At 31.3% G+C, this 26,988-nt stretch overlaps 2 protein-coding genes across 3 annotated transcripts; both read right to left on the bottom strand.

Moving 5' to 3' along the window:
* Positions 1-910: 910 nt before the first annotated feature.
* LOC114409957 (F-box/LRR-repeat protein At5g63520-like) lies at positions 911-8,942 on the bottom strand. The gene is made up of 10 exons (XM_028373649.1): positions 8,646-8,942; positions 8,441-8,548; positions 8,275-8,367; positions 8,064-8,198; positions 7,414-7,512; positions 7,275-7,314; positions 6,677-6,835; positions 4,660-4,835; positions 2,605-2,723; positions 911-1,543 (listed from the first exon to the last, which is right to left on the bottom strand). The coding sequence occupies exons 1-10, from the start codon at positions 8,880-8,882 to the stop codon at positions 1,102-1,104; spliced, it is 1,608 nt and encodes a 535-aa protein (XP_028229450.1). The 5' UTR covers positions 8,883-8,942; the 3' UTR covers positions 911-1,101.
* A 2,867-nt stretch (positions 8,943-11,809) lies between these two features.
* Positions 11,810-16,644, bottom strand: LOC114409958 (squamosa promoter-binding-like protein 13A). 2 transcript variants are annotated; one of them, XM_028373651.1, is made up of 5 exons: positions 16,433-16,644; positions 16,225-16,291; positions 15,175-15,557; positions 14,010-14,143; positions 11,810-12,769 (listed from the first exon to the last, which is right to left on the bottom strand). In XM_028373651.1, the coding sequence occupies exons 3-5, from the start codon at positions 15,528-15,530 to the stop codon at positions 12,144-12,146; spliced, it is 1,116 nt and encodes a 371-aa protein (XP_028229452.1). In that variant the 5' UTR covers positions 15,531-15,557; positions 16,225-16,291; positions 16,433-16,644; the 3' UTR covers positions 11,810-12,143. The 2 variants fall into 2 exon arrangements, with proteins under 2 accessions (XP_028229452.1, XP_028229451.1); XM_028373650.1 differs by lacking the exons at positions 16,225-16,291; positions 16,433-16,644 and having other exon boundaries at positions 15,175-16,192.
* Positions 16,645-26,988: the final 10,344 nt, after the last annotated feature.

Genomic DNA, 26,988 nt, shown 5'->3' on the forward strand with positions numbered 1-26,988 from the left:
CAATTTGATTTCGTTATAAAGTTTGAGGGTTTCAAAAGAATATTCTTTTAGTAATTTTATTCTTAAAATTTTTATTTATTAATTTAATAATTACCAAACACTTTCATATTAGAAAGTGAAGTAAAATAATAATAAGATATACTTATTTATAATTTTAAATTCATATAGATGTTAATGTTGGTGACAAAATCTTTGATGATAAAATGTTATTTTTTTTTAAAATATTATATTTATTTAAAAGTGACTATTGAAATTTATATTATATATATATATATCATTTATCTAATGACAATAAACAGGTTATAAGTCGTATGACATCTATTCATCCCACCACTACTTCCTTTCTTGTAGTATGGTGTTGTAATTTGAAACATAAATGTCTTTAATAAAAAAAATAAAAATCTCTTTTGCTTTCTCTTCAATTTCTTTCTGGTTTCTCTCATGCTAAACCCTTAAAATCTATCTTTTTCTCAACTTTTTTTGTACCTAAATCGTCTCTTTCAATCTTCTCTTTTTCCATTATCCAAGATAGAGATAGAGGGCACTAGTTGCTTCTCAGAAAATAAGACGCTTTTATAGAGACTTCTGCGTGTATCACGCCCATGAAAGACTTATCCTCAAGGAGAGAACGTAAAGAAGAATGTTCAAATAACTAGGTCTTTTAAAAAAAAAACCAAGCTCGTTTATCCCCTTTGGTTGAAAACCAACTCCGAGGAGTCTGTTCATGTGAGGACCGAGTAAGCCATAGCAGATATAGAGTGCTTCAATGCATTGACCCCATTTGATTGTTAAACCCAAACCGTTTACAAAGCACTTAGCAATCTCTAGAAACAAGGCTCACGGAAGAAACAGTAACCTAAATTACATCCTCTTGAGCTTCTTATTTCTAGAACTTCGGCTTCAGAAGGTGTGAAGTCATTTTTTCTTTAATAATAAACAAAAACTGCATATAGCATAGCATAAATTTCATAACCATTAAATACTATAAACTATCTGATACGCCAAAAGATAGTCAGATCCATGTCCACGGCAGAGAATAAAAAGGCATCCTAGTGAAATAAGAAATTTACACCTTGAAAAAAAAAAAAATATGACCAGCATCTAATCTTCCACAGAGGGGGGAGTATACGACATTGCTAAGTAGACAGTGCTGTACACATGCAGACAGCAACTAATGGGGCTTGCTCCTTCACATTGACCAATCACAGTGGTACAAGGACGCACCATTTCTCCACCACAAAATATTCCAGACACTGGCACTCCTGGAAAATTCTCCAAGAAAGGGGAGCTATCAACATTCTGACGTCCAAAGAAGGATTCACCACGGCTGTAACAAGCAAAAATAATACCCCCAAAAACATTGGTAGCGTTGTCTCCATCACCCTTGGAACTCTTGGATTTTTTTTCCAGTTTAATACTCTTGAGAGCATCATGGACCTTGGTTAATGAAGCTAAGGCAATATTTGGATCTGAATAGTAGAACTGAAAGAAATCTCCTGTTTTTATGCCAATGCCGTCAACATATAGATACTCTTCATCACCTCTGTCCAAAACATGAAAACTTAGACTTTTCTTTTAAAAACAGGGTTGTTTACAATAACCTGCTTGCTTATAATAAACGGGGGGGAGGGTAGGGGTCAGATAAGAGGAAAAAATCACACCAATGGTGACAATTTCGCTTAGATATGTTTTTAAAGTCCAGGGATTGCAAGTATACCAATAATTTTATGAGAACGTAGGGAAACGAAATTTGATTATCTAATGGACCATGTCCAAGCCACAAGAAAAGAAACCAATATAAACATTTTAAATGGCTGTCACAAGCTAATACCAATTTCATTTCTCAAGCATCTTTCTCCTTGTTTCTGTCTGGGCACCATTTTTCTCAAAAAGTAAATTTGAAAAGAATTATTTAAATAATAAAATAATACCATCTATCACAAAAATAGCTTATACTTTTAATTATCTTCAAAAGTCAGGGTGTCTGTATTTCATTCTGGACATAATCAATGTCACATAGGATAGTATAAAAAAGAATGTAGGAAATCATGCATGCATGCAAGTCTTTTTTGAAAGAATGTGTTCAGAGTAACAATTACAATTGTAAATACACCAAACAACAGTGATTGCTTCTAGTTCCATACACTCAACATCCAATCTGAAGTACAATGATATAATTATACACTTTGCCAATCCTGCCATGGTTTATCAACATAACACATGATTCCCTTAAAGGATAAACCGAATTTTTAAGACGGACATTAAAAATTCAACATCACCAAATTTGTAAATTTAGACTAGTATACCGTTTAGTTTATTGATCTGCTTATAAGCAACTGTAATTCATCACCTATTATTCAAACTAGCTTAACCAAAATTATTATCAGCTGTTGAAAATGACAGTGGATGGAATAATGGGTTTATTAAGTATAATTTATAAGCTATAGCACACTAAAAGGTAGTTGTAGCAAAATATCTTCCTACCAATTCAGTCTTTTTTTAAAAAAATAAAATATAATTCTTCAAACGAATCCAGAGAATGAGAGAAAAATTAACGTTGATGAGGAAGTAGAACATCTACACAGGAGTAGTTTTATATCATACCCCACAACTCCATGATATGAAATACAAGTTCTTGGCATTGGCTTCTCTGCTCCAGTGGATAATTTCCTATGTTTAATTACCCCAATGTGCAAATCAGGAGACTCAACATGATTGTCCAGCTGCCACATTTTTTAAAGTTAAGAAAATAAAAACCATATGTAGGAAAAAATGGAAAAGAAAAATAACAATCACAAGCACAAAATATATATCAAATTAGTTTTACAAAACTTCCAAGTTGATATGAAGCTTTACCACCAAAGAAAAATAATAGTAACATCAACCTATATTATCTCTTCTTTTCTACAAAAAAAACTAGCATATCAAATTTAATACCCAAGTGCGTCACATGACATTTTCCATAACCCATCAAGATCAGTAAGCATCAAGCCATCAACACATACAGACTGTTACTCCTTCAAGAAAAATATACTGACAGAATACAAAAAAACCAGCCAGGTAATAGTTTGGGATGGTTTAGATGCTCAACTAAGCTATTTGCTGTTTTGGCACAACGAAGTTTTTAGCTTCAATTTCCTCCAAACAATTTTCAAAAATCATGTTGAGCTATTACATTATCATCCACATAGAAGTTGAAGAAAAGAAAATAGTTTAAGATAGAACACAATATAATGTTGGTTTTATTAGAGAATATCAAATACCTAGTTAGTTACAATCTAGCTACAGTAGAGTCATAGTTAGAACAATTAGTTAGTTGTAGAGGTTTGAAGGATGGTTTTGGCTTTAAATGGGAGGAGGGGTAGAAGGAAGTGGTACTCAAAATTGTTAGCAATGAGAAACAAAGCAGTGGCACTCCCAACGCTACCAATCACCAGCAGCATACCAAGAATTCATTAATAAGAGAAAAACATGTACACCAGATGGTGTGGGGGGGGGGGCGGGATGGGGAGGCATAAACCAAAACCCGCCAAAACCAACTCTAAGTAAATCTGTAGGAAGGAAGGAAAAATCTATTCTTATTGAATTCGTGTGATATGAAATGAGGTATGGTATCCCACCAACAAGAATGATCAATACTAGTTCCATGTGAGGCTAATCTGTCTGCACATTACCCAAAAAAAATTTAACTTAAAAATAAGCAACTTTTAAGCTTATAAATTTTTAGAATTACCAAATAGATTTTACTTTAAATTTAGAACTCTTATTTTTAACTTTAAAGTATAAGTTCCATGGAAGTCAAGCCAAACACTACCTTAGTGGGAACACGAATGACCCACTCAAAGCAGCTTTTTTCCAAATTTCTTCATAACTTAATGTGTTTAATATAGAGCTTCATTAATAACTACTAACCACTCTTTGGGCACACATAACCATGAAACTAAAAGATACAACCATTCAAAAAAAAATTTTCAAAACTTTGTGTATTGAAGGAGAACATATAATCATCCATCAACATGAAATAGTAATAAGAAACTTGGGAGAACCTGTTAGGCTCATATCAGCTGGGGAAAAAGAAATAGTTGAGCAATTGGCTCATGGGCCTAAAGTTTGGAAGAAGTTTTCTAGAAGAATTAAGAAAATAGGTCAACAGGGGTAGGGTGCCGAGCTGGACAGTCAATTATGCAGAGGTGAAATGTGAAGGGGAATATTTGTAGAGGGGGTAGGAGAGAGAGGGTTTATCATTGGGAATTGTCATCTTTGAGTGAGCAGGGAGCATCCCTGAGGTGCATTGCTCAGGTTGTTAAACCTTTTTTTTTTATCAAATAATACTCCTTTTCGCTTCCTTTCATAGTCTCTGACAGAACCACACCAGAAAAGCTAACCGTTGTAGTTGGAAAACCCAATGCCTTATAAACCCCACACTAGAATCCCATACTTCCAAAATAGGACTAAATTACTAAAAGTCCCGTACCCTGCAATTAGATCCTAACCAACAGCCACTCGCAAATTTCTTCATAAGGATATTTTTATCTGTTAGGTGAAATCTAATGGTCATTCTTTATAAATAAGTTTTGACTAGTTCTTAACAATTTTCAAAAAATTTCTTGACAACATGAATTGTAATTTTGCCCAAAAAATATGCAAATAGTTGCGCACCAAATTGTTGATATCAAGTAGAATACTCTGACCATCAAGATTTTCCTGTTGCCCTTCCCTCCTAGCAGTTAGCCATGTTGAACAATCAGCATTGTTTGATTTAACTGAGGCTGCCTTGTATCTGGGACCCACAGTTGAAACACCATTTGACAATGCAACATGAAACCTAATAGTTCCTGTAACGAAATGAATCCATAACAGAGATGAGTAACTTGTAAAAAACTGCAATAAATAAATTAAAATAAAAAGACTTGTAAGTGTAATATCATGCCATGCAACTCTGGAAACAATCAGGATAGTAAAATAATATACAAGACAGACTATTATTCAACTTGTTCACACAAAGAAGAGAAGGAAGCATGAAAAAAAAAATCAGGGTCGTAGACTAGTAGCTTTTTAGACTAGTGGCACCTCTCCTATGATGCATGGATATTCCAAAATTGGTGATATATTTGAATCCAATATTGATATTTTTTTTTTTGGAAAGGTGAGCTAAGGAATGGCGAAGAGATAGGACACCTCCTATCTCAACCATCATAAGCACACCTGAAGATTATATTAATACCCAAAAAGATGAAACAAGAAAGCATGGGGGGGGGGGGGCAACAACCAAAACCCATGCCTAAAAATACATAGACATGGCTCTCTCTCTATCTCTTGTGTGTGTGTGAATACCCACAAATTATCTCTCTCAACACATATTATGACACTTACAATCTTGTCCAGCTCATAATCAATGCACAACACGTGGAGGAATTTAATTTGTTTTTCAGACACATATGGGTAAACAATTTAGTTAAGCTTTTATACAATAAGATCTTGCCAAGAGTGTTTGGTTCAGCTTATTTTGGAGAAATAATCACTTATTTTGCCAACTTCCTCAGGCAAAATGGCCATACTCCTAACAATAAATGCTTAATAGTAATTATTGCATTCTACAACAACGAAAGACTTACACACTAAGTGAGGTTAGCTACATGAATCACAAGACACCATTGGGTTCAATTAAAAGCCAAATTCTCGGAGATCTTATTTAAAATGAGATCCCTTTTGTTAATGTTCAAAGAGAAAGAAAAAAAAGAGAGTGAATTTTGAGAAACTGAAATTATGATTTCATTCCCAACTGAACTCTGTTACAACTGAGTTTTTATATGTTCAGATAAGCTTGCACAGCAAGTCTCTCTGACAGTTATTGCAAGCTGTCACTGGACAGCTGGATGACTAACTACCACTCTCACTTACTACTAGCACACTTACTAAGCTCACTAGCCGAGTACAATACTCACACCTTTTAACAACTTCCTCCAATGTAGTTGGTCTCCTTTGACCCCTTTTTAGAGGGCTAGAAACCATGCAAGCTACTCTCCTCACTGGTGCATTTGACGGCCTTTTTTGCATGTGTCCAAACCACCTTAACAGATTTTCTATCATCTTTTCTTCAATAGACATCACACCAATATCTCCTTGTATACAATCATCACGTATCTTATCCTTTCTTGTATGACCACGAATCCATCTTAACATTCTCATTTCTCCTATCCCCCACCTTTTTTCTCTTGTCCCACTAAAGCCCAACATTCACCATCATGTGAGTATGTTCAATTTCACACCAAGGCCAGAATAGCCCCCCCCCCCCCCCCCCCCCCCTCCAAAAACAAAAAAGCAATAAGAACACCAAACTGTATTTTTTAAAGATAACAAACAATGAAAGCAATTGCATTATTAACCTCTATCCGCTTTTGAGAGAGCAAAATAAAGGATATTTACAGGCATGTCTAATCAAACTTGAAGGGAATCCTTACTTGTCTTTTCTTAAAACTTATTTGATTTACAATACATTTTTCTCCATCATAAACTATATATATTCATGAAAGAACAACAGTTGTCACCCGAGATCCTTCAAGGAATAAAAGACAATGCATTCCTCATCAATGAAATAGGATAGTATGCACTGTAGCAGTTACATGAATGTCATGCATCAGGTGGCAAGGGCTACCAAAAAGATAACAAGACATACCCAAAGACCTGTTTCTGTCCCGAGCAAATACAAGAGCAACAGCTTCTATGTTTCCTTTTTTACTACAAATGATTCTAGAATCATTCCCACTTTTGTGTACAAAGTCAAAGGAGCCTCTCTCATCACCCACAATGACCGTGTCCATAGGCATGGCATGATCTGAAATAAAAAAAGACATCATTTTGGAAAAAAGCACGAGCCTGTGGCAATTGGGTGTAAATTGAAGTCATGCTCTCAATTACAGAACTAATACAGCAGTACAATACAGTTGCCCCATCTAAATTCAAGTATCAAATTGCCATTATGTATCCCATAGACATTATGAAACAAAATATTTTAGTAATAACAGGCAGCAATATCTTTAAGTAAAATAAAACAGTGCGCGTATAAACCCTAAGAAATCATTTCCTTCCTTACTCTTTTATCACACACTAATAAAGAGATAATCAGATAAACCATAGTCTACCAAGCAAAACCCCAATTTCCGCTATTCTTTTCCTGATAAAGTATAAAGAGTAAATGAGAATATGAAGCAAAAGCATAATTAAGAAACACAATAACAAGTATAACAAAATATATGCATATAAGTATCACTCACCCAATTTCTCCAGAACCAATTTCATGTCACTGCTTGCTTCCTACGCAGCCAAATCAGAGTGTTAGAAACAGAACTAAGAAAGAAAATATTAATAAAATAAAATCAAAATTAGTAAATAATTGTGCAGCTATGAACTTACTCCAAACAATATAATCCCAACAGGGAATGGGCTACTGGAGACAGAGGCTGAATATTCCTTAATATCCTTTATGAAATTGTCAACCCATATTGCTTGCGTCTGATGTCAAAAATATGGAAAAGCGTAAAGCAAAGCCTTGTTTTAATCTAACTATTCAATATAGATTGTATCAACATAGTCAAAAGATGCAAAAGGGTGCAACTAAGGAGCTGAGGTGAGGCAAGTGCAGTGTGTCTTGCTGGTTGGGCTACACACTCACTTTTTTAGTGCCTTACATGCCTTTCTGGTTCAGAGTTCAGACAAGCATGACTATAGCATCTCATTTACAAATATGAAAAACCCAAAATACCTGGCTACCTAATATGCTAACAGTGAGGCTAAAAGAGGATCAAATAGTCACAATGTTAGTCTTCGGGACTCCTCTCTGTTTTGCAAATTGTGTAGTTAATTTTTTACAATATGGAAGATCAATGCTAGACAGCAAAATATTTACTGATATTTATTCTATATTCTTTAACACCTTTCTTCAGTGAGCCATCTCTAGCTTGGGTTTGTACAGGTATTCATTTTCAAAACGCCTTAATAGTTTATATTACATATTTCATTTTCTGAGAATGCACCAGTCCGAACTCTCAGAGGGAATCCACTACCTTTGTCGGCCGTCGCAAGGGCACTGCTTCAACTTTCAATCCAGGCAAGTACCCAACAGTCAAAACTAAGCCTTCGTTTATAAACCTCGTATACGATTCCTCGCCAAAGCCACTAAAAAGGGCACCCCATTTGACCTACATAAACCACCCTGCGTTTACTTGAGTTCAGCAAAATCTCTAGCACAGAAGAAAACAAACATCAAAACCCAACCTCTTTAAACTCATCGGTTACAGCATCCCTTCCCATAATACCACTCGCAACGGTAACAATAACAGGAATATTGGATCCCAACGACTGTCTAATCTGCAACATAAGCATTAAGTCAATTGCATAATACACAACCTAGAGAAAAGAGGTGTTAGGCGTTAATTCTTACAAGGCACAAAGTCTTGGCAGTGCTGAATCCAGTTCCGATATTGGCAATAGCGAAATGGGGTCGAATTGGCTCCGAAAGAACCTTGTGAACAACCTCGTTGACAGCATCCTGTTCGAGAGAACAACACTACAACGTTAACCGACGTCGTTCCTTATGTTTATTGCCGAACCCTAAAAGCGAGAAATTTGAGAAAAAAGAGACTTACGGGGAGCGAAGGGTTGAGAGAAATCGCGGAAGAGAGTTTGGGGCGAGTGAGGATGCGATTGCAGAGAGAGTTCCATGATTTGCTGACGCAAGCTGCGGAAGCGAAATGCAGAGCAGGAAGCCTCGCTAGAATGTTCTGGAGAAGGTCCTCGTTGAGCATGCTCAGGTTCGTGTTCGCATCGGTTGAAGCTTTCACCTTCGTGCTCGATTTTCTTCGCGACGACGATGGCTTCTCCATTGCGGTTCGGCGCCACCACCACCTACGCCAACATCACGCTCCAACAAAACGCAACGGGGACGAAACGGCAAAACGTTTCGCACATGGGGTACATCTTGGGCCTTGGCCCAACAAAAATCTATCACTACAGCCACCGCATTTGAATCTGCACCTCCCAAATGATGCTGAATGGACAAAGATACCCCTAGAAAGGAAATAGTTGATCTAAAGCTTCTCATGTTTGAAACTTCACCTGTCGGCTATTTCAAAATAGGAAAAATACTATTCCAATATTTTGGGAGTGCACATGTATTCTAGAACAACTATTATGGAATAGAAAAAAATTATTTCCTAAAAGATTATTCCAAAATAGGATTTTTTTTCTATTATAAAATGGTTATTCTGAATACATTTACACTTCTAGAATAACTATTCCATAATAGAAAAAAAAATCCTATTCCAAAATAGTTTTTCCATAAAGAATTTTTTGTATTATGGAATGATTATTCTTGAATACATATACACTTCTGGAATAGTTGTTGCACAATAGAAAAAATCATATTTGGAATAGTTGTTCCAAAAGTGTTTGTATTCCATAATTGTTATTCCATAACAAAAAAAATCCTATTTTGGAATAATTTTTCTAGAAAGAATTTTTTCTATTATGAAAAAGTTGTTCTAGAGTGTATATGTATTTTGAAATAGTCATTCTATAATAGAAAAAACATCTATTTTTGAAAAAAAATTATATTCCATAATAGTTGTTCCAGAAGTGTATTGTATTTTGGATTCTAAACATTTTTAAAATGATTATTTTGGTATACAAATAGAGGCTAATATGGCTTCCCTTGCACTTTGACAAGGTTTTTGACAGAGCGATGAGTAATGGGAAGCGATGACACACAACAAAGAGGAGCAGAAAAAAGTGGAAGGACCTCGTGGAGAAGCATGCTCAGGAAGAGGAAGCAAAATGTCCCTAGCAACAGGTTGCAACCTTGCATGGTAGTTTGAGGATATTTTAAAAATGGGAGATGCAAGATTCAAATGCCTACTACCACCTTGGGTTCTTTTGTCTTCTTCTTTTTTTCCCTTTCTTCACTAGGTTGTTGCTTTTTGCACTTCCCAAGTTGTTTCCTGCACTTTTTTTGAAATATTTTATTGGAATTTCGGATTGGTCATTGCAAAAGCCAAAAAGGGAGTACATTCTAAAATGTAATTTTCCATTTAAGATTGATCATTCTAGAAGGCAAAAAGAGAATGCAAGAAGCAATTGGGAAGTGAGGAAACAATAACCTTCTCACTACTAGTAGTATCACCTTTTAAACCTTCACTTTTTCCAATGTATTTGTTGAGAAAAATGATTATACACGAATAATGTAAAAAATTGTACACTGTCATCTAATTACAATTTATCATGTATAATAAATTTATTGAATTTTATGATAATTACTTTAAAAATTATATTAATGATAAATTATGATTGGACAATAATGTACAAGTATTTTACACTATTAATATATGACCATTAAACTCTTATTTATTTGTCAACACTTTAGTTCTTATCTCTTATCCAACACATTTTTGTCTTTCAATGAATTTGTTAAAGCCATCTTTTGAATCAGTGTCCAAACTATTAGTTTCTTTAGAAAACACTCCTTTACTCAGATTTGTTAACCTTAAGCAAGCTTTTTTTGTACAACACTTATTTATTGATATTCGTTGTAGGTTATTTTGGATCGTCTTGTTTTAACTTAGGTTTCCTGTAGATAAGTATTGATCCTAAAGGAAAAACAAAGGAAAGAAAAAGAAGCATAGAATAGGCCAAGGCTTTGGCATGTTTATTTTCTAATAGGAGGATGCTTTTTGTGTTGTAGCTAGTCTTAGGATTGTTAGTATTAGTAACATATGTACCTGAGTTGCTATTGTTTATTTGTTGTGCATTATTAGGATGCTCTTTGTCTAGAAGGTGCATCATTGAACGCCTTAGTTCTTGATCCCTAAACCATCATCCTCTTTTTTCTATGCACATCCTTTTTTAGGTCATCTAGTGAATTTTTTTATATTCAATTTCAAAAACTAGTGTGAGACTCGTGCAACTACAATTTAAAAAAAAAACAAAAACAAAAACAGAGAGAGAAAAGGTAAAAGAAAAAAGTAAGAAAAAATATTGATAATTCTATTCACCAAACACGTGACACATGACTAGACAGTTTAATATATTTTGAGATAATATCTTACTAAGACTTGAAGAAGGAAAGATAATAAATAAAAAAAAAAACTAGGGTGACTGATGGGAATCTTAACAAGATGACACGCCCACCAAACAATAAATGTTTGGATGACTAGGAGTATTTGTTTTTAGATGGTACATTATCATGTCATGCTCGGTTTGTCACGCCAACTAATTTTGTTAAATATTAGAATAAATAAAGATGGAGGACCTAATTTTAAATGAGAGAATTTAAAGTACCCAATTAAGGAATCAAAATTGGAGAGATTAAAATCATATAATTACAGTACCTAAAACACAAAAAATACAATTAAATCCAAGTAATATTAAACACAAAATAACATAATTTTTACAACCTCATATGATTAAAATTAATCTTCACTTATGAATGTGATTTCTCATTACTCATAACTCATACCATATAAAATTCACATTCACAATGAAACAGAAAAACAGATCAAATAGTTTACAACATTTTTTTTACTTGGAATAGGTTATAACATTTAAGTTCAACAAAACACAATGATATCTATTAACAATTACAATTAGAAACTACAAAGTTGATTTGGTTTAGATACTGTTAGAATGTGTTTAGTTTAGAAAAAAAATTGAATTAGTAAAATATAAGAGGTGTGTGTCCCACACAATAAAGTACAAAATTTATTTGATGTATTATTCTCTTCTTTGTACCAAACACAACTTTAAATTTGACTATTAATTAGAGTGACGAATAATCTTCATATCTTTGACTTATTGAAAGTTAGAAAATGTTAACTAAATTTTGTGGGTTACACGTAACGTTATTCCCACTAAAGGATTACACATATACACTTTCCTCTTACAACTCCCATTATGAATCTTATGTAAAATTGTTGAGCTTTTTTTTCTCTCCCTAAGATACAAATAGAAATACCATGATTGTCCATAGGCATTGCCTTCATTATAAAGGGAGGGTGAAATCAGAATGAATTAACTAGTCCTTGGGGGGAAAGAATTCATTAGGAATGAACAAACAAAGTGGTGAATAATCCTTGAGATAAAGTAATTAATATCTATTCCCATTGAAAGGGAAACAGTTGAGGGGCTGCTTCATTGCACTGGGATCCATGATCAGAAGCCAAGCTATACACGGAGGAACAATGATCCACAGACTCTAAGCTGTTATTATCCTGCAAGCTCAGGCCTAAGGGCTGCATGAGAGACATTGAGGGAGGAGGCTGCACCATTTGGTTCAAGCCATTCCCTGGTGTGTGCGTCTGTGATGATGACAGAAGAGAGAGAGCACAAGGAGTAGTGTCATGCACCGAATTATTGTTAGTTGTTGTTGTTGTTAAGCTTTCACAGAACATTTTGCTTCTAGCTCCGCCGCAAGTTTCTGATAGAGGGTCGGTCCTGAGAAGGGTGTGGCGAACGGAAGAGGATGGAAAAGGTGGCGGGGTTTGGCTGCTGAGTGCTGCAGCTGTGGAGGGATGGTTGTTGTGTAAGAATGCTACTTGCTTCCCTTCTTTGTGGGAAGATCCAAGAAAAAGGTCTTGTTGGTGGTGGTGGTGTTGTTGTTGGTTGTGGTTGTGCAACCTAGCATCTGCAGAGGAAGTGACAAGTGAAGCACTCCAAGCTGGGCTCACTATGGCAGTGGATGGATATACGTGTGGGCTTGAGAAGGGTAGCAATTGGGTGCCTGAAACATTGAATTTCTTAGGTGTTATGCTTTATCCTCAAACAAGTGTTAAGTTAACAAAAATGTGAAAATGCAAGTGTTCCTTGAGAATAGAGAGGTAAGGCTATGCAGTGGAAAATATAAATTTATATTGTTATTCAATTATAAATTACTGTATAAAATATTTTTTTGACTTTATAATATTTAAAAATCATATTAACATTGAATTATGATTATATAATAGTGTAAAATATTTTACACGCAGCATGACCATTAAACTCTTGAAAATACGTTATTATATGGGTCCATGTTGACCATGGTTATCCGGAATGGAGTATGGTACTCGGACGGGAAGACTTTCTTTAAGGTGAATATGGTATGTACATGAAAAGAGAAATTGGGAACACAGTAGACCAAAGGATTTAACTCTTCTGAAGTGAGAGAAATATAATTAGACAACAACATATAATAATAATTATTATTAATTAAAAAATCAACGGTTGAAATTGTAACTAACTTTAGATTTTATTATATATTTTTAATTGTTAATTTACTAATCAACAGACCCCTTGAAAAAAAACCACAATGGTGTACCAGTTACAATGGTTCTGTCTAAAAATTTTGCAAACCAAGATAATAGAGGCATTAAAATTATGAAATTAATTTCAGCAATAGATAATGGAAAAAATCTTATAGATGACAGTCTAGATTCCTCTCTCAAAAGGAGAATCTTCTAAACAAACTCATTTTAATTCTTGAAATTGTAAGTATTAATTACTTTAATCTTTTATAATATAAAATCTTTAATTTTGTAAAACATTAGTCCCTTTTTTATATAAAATGACAGTAAAAATGATATAGAAATTAATTACTAAAATGAATACTTATTTATAAAATCAACAACAGAAATACGAATTTTGTGAAGTCAAAGATTAAAATGATTGGTGCATACACTCTAAAGCAAATGGGAGTTTACTCAAAATGTTTTTCTTTTTCAATTGGTCTACGTAGTGACATACTAATTAGTGGCCACTAGATTGTCATGAGCGTGGACATAAATGGACCAAATCAGCCATATCAGGTATGTGGGAAGAGCACTCATATAGCTAAGTGCATTGTTTCCACATGAAGCTTCTTACTCTTTAATTTGAGACTCATGTACCTATCTTTAGATAATGGCTGCATGAAAAATCCAGGCATATATGCACATGGGTCCATTCAGATAATGTGGTAGAAGTTAGAACTAGAACCAGAAGCTAACCTTGGTAATTCGACAAAAAACTACCAGGTCTCGAGAGAGGTTCTGGCTGGGGCTTTCTTCTCCTTCTATTGTGTCCATCTAAACGTTTTCTGCAGCTTCTTTTTCTTTCATCAAATTGCTCCAGCGAATGGAACCTACCAAAAGGAAAAGTTTATGGATATGTGAGCATATTGAGGCACTGTAATATGACATGGAATCAAAGCAAATTAAACCAAATGCACAAGAAACTATGTGGTCAAAATTATTTACCATGGATTTACCAGAAGTACAAGCAATATGCACAGGGTATATTAACAGAAAAATACAAGCAAGTCATTCTCTCAGATTATATGTCAACTTCTGTAATTGTGTTCCATGCACTCAGATATTTTCAACTTCTCCATATAGCAGTTATTATAGAGAAATTATTAGATATTTTAAAACCATCATGGTCCCTAATAAAGATTGGTCAAGACCATAAACACGTGATGTTCGTGAACTATCTACTAATATCCCGTAAAGCACAGGGAACTGGTTTTAAAAATTTGTATATCCATGGAATATAAACATAAACACAAGGGTTTAAAACTAAATATAATACTATTTGTAAAGTGAAATTAATCATAAACTAGTGTGTTTTGGATGAGACTGATGATGTGATCGGGAAAAATTTAAGTGTGAAAAGAGGTTTCTTAGGTGTTGAGATTCTTTTTGGTTTAAGAAATTAGCTTATAGCGAATCTTTTTCTAATACTCTTGCTCGCACTACATTCTCTTTCCTTGATTTGACAAGGTTAATTTTGTTTCTATGCTTTAATTTTTTATAAAATAAAAAAATAAAGAAGATATTCTATATTTAGAAAATTCACAATAAGGAAGTAAACACTAGAGTGTAAAAAATGCTACTTCTAAAGAACGCTAAGTGAAGATGCTAATTGGGAGCAGAAAGCAAAATAAAGTAATATGGTCGCGTATGAGTACTAGTGAAGCTAACATGAATAATGGATACGGATGCAATGCAAACGACACAAATTGATTAATATTAAATGTCCACACCGGGTACAATGAAAAGAAGGGGGGGCAAAACACACACAAAAAATTAAGAGAACAAACTACAACTTAGAAGCAATCTAGAACTCAATTTCAAACAAACAAAAGAACAAAACTCATTATGATATGATACAAACCTGCTACATTGTTGGCAGAACCTTTGCTTGAAGCCACCAATTGTGACCTCTGGGGTCTTGGAATGGAGCTCACACACCTTATGGCGCCTATGATAATCTCTACAATTGCTAAGATCTGAATTGCACCCATCCACAAGGCATGACACTGTGAGGGATGTGCTGTTTATGGCTCTAGCTCTCTTAGAAGACCCTGAAGGTGAGGATGCCATTTTGGAAACTCCTGCAGCAGCAGCATCTTTGGACTTGTTGGCTAGTGCTGATTCAGTGCCAGAATTCCCCACATGATGACCAAGCTTCAAGTCAACAGAAAACTCCCCTTTCATTCTATAAACTCCAAATCGGTTTTGCTCCTCCATTGCTCCTCTGTGTTGTTGTAAGGTTGCCTTATCCACATCCACCAAATCCCAAGAAGGTGCTTTCAAATTCCAGTCCATAATAGCAAAAAAAATAAAGAAAAACAAAAATTCAACTCCCCCCCCCCCCCTCTACTTCTTCAAAGTCCCCCTTTGTTTGGTTACCTTCTATATGTGTTATACCACATGGTTCACAATTGCATGAAGAGCAACAACAAAAAAAAAAAAAACAAGCAGGGAGCAAGGCATGAACTTAATTATTTTGTTCAATATATATATAAAAATAGTGAGACACTAAGGGGAATTAACCAAACTTAAATTAACAAGCCAAGTGAAAAAAAAGCATGGGTAAAAAAAGTCCAATTGAACAAGAATAGAAAGTGATAGATGATAGAGGAGGAGGAAAAATCATGAAAAAACTAGAAAGACACAAACAGGCAATTATTATAAGACAAACACATTGGACAAGCTTTTGTCCGTACTAGAAAGAAAGCAGTATCAGAGGGTTAAATTAAATATTATGCATAATTAAATAAAGTCTTGACTTCAACAGCGAGTCAAGTATAGCAAGAGTTCCAACCTAATTAAAAATTCACAAGGTTTACTAAACAAGGCACATTGAAGCAACTGCAAGCATAAAAATAGAAAATAAATAAAATAAAATAAAGAGTCACTGAAAGAAGGGAAGAGAGAGTACTTGCACTTGCAGACAATAGCAGCAATATATATGATGCTCACTTCTTCCTTCACCGAGCACTCGTTGCCTGACATGGATTCCATGAGTACCCAATGGAGTGAATAGTATAAATTTAGAGAAAAAATGACTTTTTTAATAATTAAAAGAGAGAGAGAGAGAGAGAGTATATATTGTAGGTTAGGTGAGAGGGAATCCCCAAAAACCATACCTGTTAGCCACTTAAAGAATATGAAGTCATGGATTTGTGCACACAGTATAGTGGATAATGTATTGAAAGTTGATACTTCAAGAAGGAGGAGAGAGAGAGAAAGGAAGACCAATGAAGAGGCAAAAAGGTCTGGATGATATGCTCCAAGTTAAGTTACAAGTTCAACCAAATAATTTAATATTTTTATTTTGCCAAATATAGGGGCTTCCTCCCCCTCCTCGCAGTTTGTTTAGTAGAGAGAGAGAGAGAGAGATGGATAATAACGACAGCCTGTTGGTTGCTTTCAACTTTTATGAGTCAGGAAAAAGAAGTACAAAGAATGGATGCTCAAGACAAGGCATGTGGCATTATGTTTCATATTTCATGGCATGTCTTTCCCCCCAGGTCTCTCTCTTTTTTTATTCTTCTTAATTTCGTCTAATTTACCCGTGGAATCACAAAATCAAATATAATTAAAAATACTATGTGTACCCTCCTATAACCCACACACCCCAGCAGCAAGTCTTTATACCATCTTTGAATTATGAGTCTTATTTAACTTTACATTAATCTGTCAAGACAAGGATATCATTATTTATATATATTATTTTGATCTTATGACTAGTTCATTTGAAATCTTAAACATACTTCTTTCAAGTTGAAGAATAAACATGTGAAGTTTTACATAAATGAACATTTGTGGATGGTTCAATAATGATTCAATAGTTCAAAAATAATCGTTAAAATAGATTATAATAACATCTTAATACCATTTTATACTATAAATTATGAGTTTAACTCAATCTATAAAATTGACTTATAAGATCAGAATTATTTCACTTATATATATTATTTTGATCTTATTATTAATTAATAGAGATCTCCAACTACTAGGATGGACAAATAAAAATCATTAGATACATATTACAAGTATATTTAATAAGATTTAATTTTATTTGAATCAAATAAGATTCTTATGATTTGCAAAATTCTCTTTTTATGTAATTCAACATAAGTTAAAAGAGTTTTTGAGAAATTTTTATAATGAAAATATTAAATTTTTTCTATAATTTTTTTTTCAAAAGTTCTTTTTACTTTATATCCTAACATACTCATATTTAACGCATCTACGTGTATCTAGAATTTGAACTCAGGATGATGGTTAAGGTGGAACAATCTTAGCACAATTTATGTAGACACTCAACAGTGAAAACACTCCGAATTTGAAATCCTATGCTCCTAGCTAGCGCGTCTACAATTGAAACAAAAGAAATATTTTCTAAACCTAATGAATTGTGATAGCTGGATTAAAATATGTATGTATACCCCTTTTGATTTTGAAAAAAAAAACATCTTTATCAATATACACTTTCTTTTACACATTTATGACTATCCAAAAATATAATCGAAAATAGCTATATATAAAAGGGTAGTGATTAGAGTGAATGCTGGTAAAAAATTCTAAATTTGTGTAGTCCTGTCTAATGGTTGTGATGAGAGTGGAGTTTCTAGGCAGAAGGCTAATGATGACTCTTGTGGTGGGTCCTTGTAGTAGACGTCCACTATTAATTTGAGGGCTCCAGGGTTTTGATACTTTGCTGATTTTGGCCACAACAAACTATGCGACCCCATGATACGTTCATATACCCAAACGCCTCGAGCATGTGATCATTTTTACCACTTATGTCTTCAATGTGCAGTCTATTTTGCGATGTTAATTGATGTCAATTTTGTGGGGACTGTAACATTTATGATTCTGAGAGGATTCATGTTGCGTGCAATGTATAGACAAGGTTGAAAATCTTGTTCTTTAATTAATAACGTTTCCAAGGGTGTCATTTTCTTAGTCACGTAACATCACTCTTTAGTGTACTACACATATGTTATTAGATATGTGTGTGTTCCGTGTACTAATTTATTTATTTGCTTATTAAATCATTATAGCGTTATAGTCAAAAGTAATCTTTTATTGAGCTTGCATCATTCTATTAACTTGTAGGTTGTTAGAACGCTATCACTAAACCATTTCTGTTTTAAGGATTGAGAAATCTTAAACTCGTTCACATTTGAAAAAGTTTATAATTTAGCGGTTGGAAACGAATCCAACCAAGTTTGAGATGTCACACAATGCCATATATATATATGTCATTTGGTGGCAAAAATTAAAATAAAAATTTGAAATGAAAAGAAGTGTATATAGCGTGAGTATGACTAATCTTTGCAAATATATTTTGAACATGAAGGTCTTCCTAGAGGATCTGCACCACACCACACGAGGAATGGCACGACACTTTCTCTGAAATGTCTCTAAAATTTTATGAGTAATTTATTTGTCACCTACTATTATATATTTAAATCCTTAAAATAACATTTTTAAAATTAATTAATGAATTAAAAGGAATAAATTTATAAATTTGGAAGACTACAAAAATTTACCCCAATATAAGAGACTAAAAATATATATTTAAGTCTTAAATAAATAAATAAAAATGAAAGTACATTGTTGATAAGAAAGACTTCAGGTATGCGGTATTAATATAAGTTAAAAATTGTAAGATCAGTTATCAAGTGGAGTTGAAGGATAAAAGTTGTAAGGGAATTATTAGTATATATAGAATTATAGATATATTTTTATGCGTTATTATTTTTAATTATTTTGATAATTTCTTTTAAAAATATAAAAATATTGAAAATGATAGATTGATAAAGATATAAAAAAAAGTTAAATTAAATCATTCAATTGATATTAAAAGTATGAAAGATTGTATCAAATGCATGCTAGGAGTGTATTTAAATTTCAAAAAGATATATCAGTTACAGTTTGTTACTTCTCTTAGTTATTGATATTATGTTAAAATATTAGGATTGTATTTAATTAGTGATATTAAAACCCTATATCGGATGAATATTAGGAGCTTATTTGAATGTTGAAGATAAAAAATATATATTAAAATTTAGTTTTAAATATTCAGTTACAACTTGTTAAATAGTTCAGTTAGTATTAAAATTATATATAAGAGACTATTTCATATACGTGTTAGAAGAGTGAAATCCATCAATTCATAAGTGAGGAGTGTGGATGCCTAAGAAAGCATATAATCTTACACTTTTATATATAGTGAAGCAAAAAAATACTTTTCAAAGAAATTTATTTATTATAAATTTTAATTATATACTTAAAATACTTATTTACTATGAAATAGTATTTTAGTAAGTATGCACAATATAAATATTTATTTTTACGTAATTAAAATTTATTTTAAATAAATAAATTTTATTATGACTAATTTTCATGATAAATAAGATTTTAATTGACTTGCATTTTCAATGTAACTAATCAAAATTTATTTTTGATATGATTTTTAAGGTAATTAAGTCAATAATTTTTTTTTGTGAACATTAAAGTCAATAATCTATTATATATGAAAACTTATGATTCAATGATAATGTAAAAAATATTAACACTATTATTATATTTTAATTAAATACATTAAATAACTATATTTAAAATATAAAATATATTTTAGATTTACAATTAATAAATTACGTGATGATATCAAATTATTTTTAACTAAGAACAGTATATAAAAAGCGAAAAACCGAAAGTAAAAAATAATAAAATCTATATATAAAGATAATGGGGGCAATTTGAAATGACTGAAATTTAATATAACAAAATATGAATATGAATAGATAATAATGTAAAAAAGTTTCACTTTTACTTTCTAATTTCCTTTTAGAGATTATATATATCTACAAATGAAGTTATATTATTGTTTGAGTCAAATTAAATTATTATAATTGAGCAATAATTTTACAAAAAAGAATAATACAACTCCATATTCAAAATTAAATTTGATATAATGAGTCATTCAATTCACTTTTATTTGTAGAAGATGCCCTCCCACAATATCATTCATGTAAAGGCTTTATTGATCCTTTTTAACCTCCTCCTCGCTGTGTGGATCCAATCATGTCTCCCTTGTACATGCATGGTATGAGATATGTGGTTGTGTGTGTCGATAATAGTGAAAGTTGAACATGTTTCTGAGAGCTTTATCTCGGACAATACACAACCCTTTAAATATTGAGTTTTGTGACATAAATGTCTAATTTTGCTAGAGTCATTACCTTCAATATATCATCCCAAAGAGTGTATATCATTATTTCTTTACTGAGATATAATTACTATTAAGTAATATATGAGAAATATCTTACTAATATTTTTCAGCACCACGTCACCACATTATTCTATGAGTGGTTGAGGAAGCTTGATCTGGTGGGAAAAGAATAATATGCCTTATGTTATGCGAGGTATAACTCATATGAACGTAAACACGTTGCTTGCCACACTATCTTCGATTATCGAGCATACCCTCTAATAATATATTGCCATTACGCACGTTTAGATTCTACGAAATACTGTGCATTAGAAAATGACACTACAAGAAAGCATGAGTTAATATATATAGCATTGCGCACGTTTAGATTCTATATATACATCCCTGATGTAGCTTAGCTCATTTATTTATTTATTTATATATTATAAATTAAAATACATAAAAACTATTATTATCTTAATTATTTTCTTTTTAAATACTACCAAACACATACATCAACTAACTTGAGATTATTTCGAATCGTGTTAAATAAACCAAAAATATTTTCTTTTTAAATATGTATTTTACACATTATCTTTGTAATTGACTAAAAAAATAATCTCTCAATTAATCAATCATTTCAAATTATCTTTCTTTTTAACTTATTTTTATAATTTTTTACTAAATATTTCTAAACTTTGGATTGAAGCTAAAAAAAAAAGTGCATGTTCGGCATGTTATTTCTTGTACTTTCTAGCTTTCTTTATTAGTTATTTTTTAAACAATTTTGACTTTATTAGTAGTATTTGATAAAAAAAAATTTGTAATGACTTTTGATATTTTACTTCAAGTAACTAGAATTTTAACGCTAATTTTTAAATTCTTATATTTTTTCCTTCTTTTTATCCATATAACTCTTGTAACTTTGTATGTCGTCGTGTCTATTTAAAAAAGAAAAAAAATCTTATTTTTCTTAAACAAGCTAAATCATTTTTCTTGAACAGGAAAAAATAAAACTAAATCGTATGACCATCATCATCATCATCTAATAGAAAGAAAATAGTCATTCATTTGAAAAATTATTGACATTCTTCAATACATGAAAGACTTTACTTTTTTCTTTTCATATTTCATGTTTCAATAATAGTGAAAATAATAATTTTTTTACCTTTTTAACAATGTAAAGTAATTATTTTCAACTTTAAATACAATTAGTGTTAAGATGACAAAATACTTTACAAATAATTAAAACTCCTACATATTATAGTAATTCAAATATTGAAAAAAAAGTATTTATTTTTTTCTAATTCAAAACTTTTACTTTTAGGTTAAATAACATATTATCTTTTATATAATATCTTATTTTTTTAAAGTAGATTACAAAATATAAGTTTTTGGGTGAAATTATTTTTACTTTTTAAAAATATTTTTTTATGCATAATTTTTTAATATATAACATATACAATAACAAAGTTATTTATTTCTCTCCAAAAATTGATTTAAATATATTTTTAGTCTCTTAAATTTAAAAATCTTTCATTTTTAGTTTTCCAAATTAATTTTTTTTGTCAATCAAAATAACAAAAATGCTTTTTTAGCCCATCTTGCTAAAAAAAATCATCACAAATTATATATTCAAATTATTAAAAATAAGTCAAAAGAAATTAAAAAAAATATTTTGAAAATTTAAGTAACTAAAAGAGTAAATTTTAATTTTAAAAAAATAAAAACACAAACCTCAAATTTAAAGAGACCTAACATATATTTAAAGTCAATATTATCCCATACATCACATGGGGGCACACAATAGTTCAACTCAAAAGCAATATAACTAAGAAAATAACACCCATTTCATCCAAATCTAACAAAACTAGGAAACCCTACATAGAAAAAAGTGAATAATAAAATGCACAAACCAAAAAATACGAGAAGTCAAAATCCAGGTTTTGTCTAGGGTGAATTACCAATTAAGTGGTGCACCGGTGCAACACCAGTTGTAAAAAATTTTATTTACTTTTTATTCTTAAAAAGTCATTTTTACCCTCACTGAAAGTCATTTGTGCCAAAACAGACCCGCGCTGGTCCCTTCTTAGCATCCTCCGCCTTCCTCTGAGGCTGAGCGTGCTCCTCCTCCGACCATGACTGTAACCTCGCCGCTTAGACCTCTGCATCGTCCATGTTTTCTCGTTGTCCCCAACCTCCACCTCGATTCGCTGCATCATGACCTTAACATCTTTCTGCACCATTGTTATGTTTACCAGAAAAAAAAAATGGTATTTTGTTAAAAAAAAAATTATATACATGTTTGGCAAGTTGCCTTTATTTGTTGCACACAAGTTGGAAGAGCAACAGATACATGTTCTCTTGTTGTCTTTGGATCTCGATTTGTGACTCTAGATATACGTAAATGCTGAGTTTCTTTGTTTTTGTTTTCATCTTCTTGGTTGCAATTAGAAATTATCATGGTTGGTGTTATCTGTAATGTAAAATTTAATTAAGTTATAGAAATTAAATTTCGATTTATTTTATGTAAAGATGAATAAAAGAATTCCTTAAAAAAATTGATTTCGGTTGTGAAGAAGTTAGATGAAGATAATTACTAATATTAAATCAATATATTTAAAAATATTGTTATATACCTCCCGAAATTATGCAATTCAACAGTTAGTATCAGTGACGGATTTAAGACCCTGAGTCAATGAAGATAATTTACTTTTCAAATAATATAAATTAATAATAATTATCATTATGCATATAAAGATAAAGATACAAGTACCAAAATCATAAAATTTTAATGTATTTATTCAAATAAATTACATACCTTATAGTTGTCCTCTATGTGATTTCATGTTTTGAAATCGTTGAATGATCAATTCATTGTCAATCTATAAATTCATCAAACATAATTAATATATAATTATATTATTTATGTATCAAACTTAAGGGGGAAAAAAAGAAAAAGATTTATGAAAAAACACATAATCAGAGATTGAGAGACATGTTTATAAGTTATAACAATTATCGGTAATTTGGTACCTAAATCTTTCTTTGCTTGTTGAGTTGTTGTGATTTTCCTTGCTCTTGTAGACTTGTAGAGTTACAGCCTCACATAACCCTCATCAGCTCATGAACTCTCTATTTTTCTAACTCCTCTATGCAAACATGTGGGAGAGTTTAAAGTAAAAGCAGAACAGCCCAGTAGAAAACGTGAAAATAGAAGTGGAAGAGACAAATAATTTAAAATAATAAAAGAGAAACAAGAAACTGTCCACTAAGAAACGAAAGTAGAAGTGGAAGAGACAAATAATTTAAAATAATGAAAGAGAAACAAGAAACGTGTAGGAGAAGGGTAGAAAAAGATAAAAATTTATTGAGGGGGTCCACCAATCATCATCACTAACATAGAAGCCATAACTCTCTTTCTTTATTCAGGGGGTGCACCTGCCCACCCTGGGATACACGTGGGTCCGTCACGGGTTAGTATTGTACATCTATAATAGTTGACTGTCAATTTCTGAAAAAGATTAATGCACAATCACTTAATTTCTCAAAACACCACATGCCAACCATCAAAATTGATAAAGGTTTAGGAGGTCATTATGTATATATTTAATTCCCAACTTTTATGAATTCGTGTATGTTTATTTTACTGCACATTTCTAAATTCTTGACTTTTTTTTAATTTCCATTTTTCTCAAAACTTTATTTTTTCGATCCCTATTTCTTATTATTATCTAAATTTATTAGAAACTAATCACATCATCAAAAACACTTTTACAAAATTTATTTTATTATCTCATGAATTACAACCTTATTATAACTCAAATGAACATATTTATTAAAATTATTATGATAATTTGTATTAAATATTAAACAATTATCTATTAGATTAAAAATTAAAAATTTACTTGTTTAACAAAAAAGAACTTATAATCAAAAATAAATTCTATATCTTACTTTTAAATATTTATCTGTTAATAGAATCATTCGGTGAATTTTTTTTATTGTCTTAAAAATATTTTTCTTTCAATAAACAAATACAATTTTTACAGTTAAGATATGATATGATTGGAAGGTTTTAGTGGAGGTGTATTTTGACTGCAGAACGCTATTTTGCTTTTGGGATCCTCATCTATGGTCGATGCAAGAGTGATTAAAATACATCTCAATTAGAAATTATTTGTCTCATTTTTTCACAATTGAGATAGGTGTGAATGATACATTGAATTCCTTGTTGTGGGTGCAATGATATAGTCCAGTAGTTATGCTTCAACTTTCACTTTCTGAAAATGGAAATGACACAAACAAATCTCATAAGGAAAACTAAGTAAGATACAAATTTTGGGGTGGGGTGAAAAAGATGGGAATAATGTTGTCTTTTTGCTTTTTTCTCTTAATTTTAATCTAAACCATTGAAATATTTTAATAATAAATCAAGGACATATAATGATGTTGCACCGGTGCAACACTTAAATTGCAAAAACCCAAAATCCATGAACTTAGTGCAAGTCGGAGTCCAATATTCCAAAACTCTTGGACACAGCCACAATGGGTACCCATAAAATTACCAACCATTAGGAAAAGAATTAGCCACGAAATAAGTCTAGGTATTGGTTATCGGTTCTTATCTACATTCATATTTAAGCCTTTATTTGTTTCATCGTGAGTGTTCATAAACTTTATTTTTTTATTAATCTTCGCTAAACATCTTGAATTACGTTTACAAGATTTGAATATGAGATTTTATTTAAAAAAATTAAATTCATTTCTACTTTGAATAAATAACTTGTTGTTGGTTAAGTAGAAGTATTTTAGCAACAACCTTCTTCATACTTGCATTTTGTTTAGAATATTAAATTTGAAATAATAAACTAATACTACGATATATAGCCTTCGCACTTAGTTCTTGGTACTAGACTAAAATAACAATTGTTCAACAAAAAAAAAAGAAGACTACAATAATAATTACTCCTGAAAGATAAGTATTTACGGTATTTTGGAGACTAATTCTAAAAATGAAATAAAGTAAACTAATTATTAGTGCTGTTTTGATTATTGCATATAATTAATTCGTATGAATAAATTTTTCGTGATAAAATTTATGAGTTATTACATAAACTTTTATGTTATATTATTTGAATTTATTTGAGTTATTTATTACAAAAATTGAATAAATATTATAGCATATAAATAAGAAATTAATGAATTATTTTATTACATCAAATTTGATTTAATTAAATATTTATTTTTTAATTGTGATACAAAATAATATTTTATTTAATTAAAAATATATTTGATAGAGTCCATATATCATTATACGTAATGAGTTGGATCACGTGAAAGAAAAAAATCTTTGTTTTTGAATATTTAATATAATTATATACTAAAAAATTTAAATTCAAAATTACTATTAAAATAGAACAATTCTCATATCAGTTAATTAATAAGCTCACCAATCAAATATATATAATAATCTAAGTATGAACACTGGCAGACCTATAACCAGTCGAGGATGTGCACTTGCACCTTCATATTTTTTAAAATTGATCAAATTTATAAATAAAATTTTATATTTTATTTTATTTATATTTATATAATTGAATCACTGATTTTATTTTTTATAATTTATACCCATTGACTTAGGGTCTTAAATCCATCTATGATTAAGAATATCTAAATACCCCCATAACTTATAGCACTAAAATTAATAGCTATCCAAATACTGAGTTTAGAGACAATTATTAACTTGAGATTAGAGACAAATAGTGGTTTAATTTTTTGCTTCTAAATGTAGATGCGGGAATAATGTCCAATAACGTCCTATCAAACCATGTTCATTGTCATGCTTATCGGTGAATAGGTGCATTGGTACTGAAAAAAAAAAAAGAAGTTGAAAGGGTAAAGTTGTCATAACAGATGAAAGATAGACAAGATCTTTAAACCCACAACCACCATTTAGTCAGTGTGCGTATGTCATGCCCTTGTCATTTTCAGTAGGTCCAATCTGATCGTACGTAAGAAATTGTTTTAGAATCTTAATTAATCTTTTAATATAAAATAAATTATTGTAAAAAATATTTATTTTGAGCGTACTTATAATTTTTAATGAAAAATTAATCATTGTGCATGAAATTAAAATTACTTTGTATTAATGTCATACTTAGAAAGAGAAACCTCTTTCTCTCTCTCTGCGTATACATAATAATAAGCCACGTGTTCCCTTCTACTTCCATTAACTCGCTACCACACCATATGAATGCTGCAAACAAAATTCCTCATTTTATGTTCTTGCAAAAAAATCTTAACCAAATGCATGTCGGCGCCTTCCACATTAGTCAAATGTGCATCACATTGATTAATGGTTGCTTCATTCAATAGTTGGTTTTTAATGAACAATTATTGATGTGTCTTAATTGAGAGAAAACAGGGAAAAATTAGCGGAGAAAAAAGTTAAAATATTTCCTTCTCTTCCATAAT

This window comes from Glycine soja, chromosome 4, assembly GCF_004193775.1.
Source record: "Glycine soja cultivar W05 chromosome 4, ASM419377v2, whole genome shotgun sequence".
Classification (NCBI taxonomy): Eukaryota; Viridiplantae; Streptophyta; class Magnoliopsida; order Fabales; family Fabaceae; genus Glycine; species Glycine soja.